This window comes from Berghia stephanieae, chromosome 13 (genome assembly GCF_034508935.2).
Source record: "Berghia stephanieae isolate SIO BIC M18660-M18661 chromosome 13, UCSD_Bste_1.3, whole genome shotgun sequence".
NCBI lineage: Eukaryota > Metazoa > Mollusca > Gastropoda > Nudibranchia > Aeolidiidae > Berghia > Berghia stephanieae.
This window is the reverse complement of record NC_088372.1, coordinates 4,302,338-4,304,837: the sequence shown is the minus strand read 5'-3', so window position 1 is coordinate 4,304,837 and position 2,500 is coordinate 4,302,338. Positions and strand designations below refer to the sequence as shown.

The 2,500-nt window shown below is 42.8% G+C and overlaps 1 protein-coding gene across 1 annotated transcript in view; it reads right to left on the bottom strand.

The window, feature by feature from the left end:
- LOC144958697 (E3 ubiquitin-protein ligase TRIM56-like) overlaps positions 1-2,500 on the bottom strand; it is a 62,828-nt gene that overhangs the window by 44,539 nt on the left and 15,789 nt on the right. Inside the window, exon 2 of the mRNA XM_078890838.1 lies at positions 1,705-2,500. This exon is cut by the window's right edge and continues 60 nt beyond it. Coding sequence (XP_078746964.1) covers positions 1,705-2,472 — 768 coding nt within the window. The 5' untranslated portion in view covers positions 2,473-2,500. The remainder of the gene's footprint in view (positions 1-1,704) is intronic.

Below are 2,500 nucleotides of genomic sequence, written 5' to 3'. Positions count from 1 at the left end.
TAAGAAAAATGTTGGTTGTATCGAAACGAATGTGACGATTTTCCTCTAGATGGGATGGAGAGGGTTAAGGTAGCGACTGCTAAATTAATGGGAGCGATCTATAGATAGTTCGAAGATGACGTCACTCAGATCTTTGTTCTTGTTTTTGCCATCCGCGTTTCTGAGTAATGCTCACTGAACTGTGTTAACCTGACTATAAACGTTCATGTATACACACAGTTTTGTGTGTTGGTCCGTTATACTTCCGGATGGCAATGTTATGAGCTTCTTAGCCAAGCGCATACTATCTACAGACGGACCAACACACAAAACTGTGTGTATCCTTGAACGTTTTTGTCGGATTAATACAGTTCAGTGAGCATTACTCATAAACGCGGATGGCAAAAAAACAATAACAAAGACCTGAGTGACGTCATCTTCGAACTATCTATATTCATGCTTTCGTCCAACCTCGTCATGCATCACATGATTTTTTGCTGTACGACAATTGGACATTTATCAGGAAATGAAAACACGCTGCTGTGTTTATGAAAGTTGTTCAAATAGTCATGCTGGTTAAGACAGTTTAGTGAGAATTACTCATAGACGTGGATGGCAAAAACAAAAACAAAACAAGAACAATAACAAAGACCTGAGTGACGTCAGCTTCATTCTATCTATATGACGATTGTTTGTGCTGTTCATGTTAGGATTTTAGTTAACGAAGGCAAAGGTTAAACCTGGTAGCTTTTGGGTACGAAGCAATAACCATATCGCGGAACCACACTACATGCTAATTAATAATAACTGTTTCCAAAACATAATATCATAATATAGCTAGATATAACAACGTTGTGACCATAATATAATATAGTATTTATATATAATGATATTATAACTATCCCCTTTGGCAAATCCAATAATCAGTGCTACCCGATTCATAATAATTATCTATCATTATATTCCTGGAACCGCTAACGAACCCGTAGACAACAATAACAGCAATAGGTGGTCGGACATTGACAGAAGGCTATGTGCGGCTATGTGGTCTAGTGGTATGACACTCGCTTTCGGATCGGACGGTCCTGGGTTCGAGGCTCGCGCTCGGCTCATAGTTGAGTCCTTGGAAAAGCCTCTTTACTCACATTCTCTCACCGTACTCCGGTGTAAAATGAGTACCTGGCCGTGAACAGCGTTGTCTCTATCGGGGAAAAATGTATTCTCGCCTAACATGCGTCATGTCTCGTTCTACATGTTACATGTTGCTGTTGGTCGGGACCCTTTGTAAAGCGCTTTGAACACTATTAGTGGATATTGCTCTATATAAGAGCTCTTTTTTTTTTTAAAAAAGGAGCTCAATTGTTTACATTATGTCCGAGAGGCGTGGTTATCTAAGTGTCAATACGCTTCAACAGTCGTAACGTCACTTCCTTCCTTATGACGCATGGTAACTTAGTAACACTGGCTCTAAACTATCGGAACAATGGCGGACGCGTATGAAATATTTCTCCGGCGAGCATAAAAGCGTATCCAGAGGAAAAAAACCATAAATTTGATCATGTTTTGACTTTTAACCACTCTGATCATAAGACATATGAAAAGTTCTAGCCAGCATGAAGAATAAAAAGTAATGATTTTCTTTGTTTAGAACCAAGATGGCCGCCGTTGCCGGGCGGCGTGACATCAGACTACTGAATCCAATTTGGGTTGTACGACGATACTAACCTTTTTATAAGGTGAATCGAATTTCTGTATACTCTCAATGTTTGATTTTGTACTCTCACGTCGGAGCAAGGAAGATGGCTTGACGGAACTCACGGATGTTCTCGTAGACGAGAACGTCGAGGGAGTCTTTCCCCTTGAACTTGCAGTTAGAGGAGTTCTGTTCGTTGACGATGATGGTGTTTTTATAGGGCTCAGGGGAGTTCGGTCCCTTGAACTGACTGTTTTTGGGGTTTGTCGGAACGATGAGCTATCACGTGGTGTTTGTCGGAACGACGCGCTGTCACGTGGAGTTTGCGAAGGCGTTGATTGGTCGAGTTTGAGTCTGGGAACGTCAGGATGCCTCTGGATTGGTGGGATGGGGGGTTTTCTAGGAGTTGTGGATGGTCGAGATTGTTCACGAGGAGTTTCTGCCTTCTTCACGGGGCTAAAATTGCTGAATTTCCTCGGGCTTTCGTTCCTAGATTTTGTGTCGATAGGTGTGTTAAGTTTTGGTTTAGGTTTGGATTTTGGCTTTTCAACTATGGTTGGTGGTGGCGGTTTTGGAGGTTCTTCTTTTGGAACTGGAGATGTTAGAAAGAATGATCGAGACTGCCGCCTGGATACGGCTCTTTCTAGAGTGGTGAACGATCTGATGAGGCCCCCAGGAGATTTTTCGACTGTTTCTATGGGCGTGACCAAGCTGGCACGGGCGGTTTGAAGGGGCGTGTCGAGCCGGAAGTTGGTGAGAGATCTTTTGACGGGCCAGAAAGTGGCTTCGTCGTGAAACATACGTCACCGTTGGTTACCCCAGTATAGG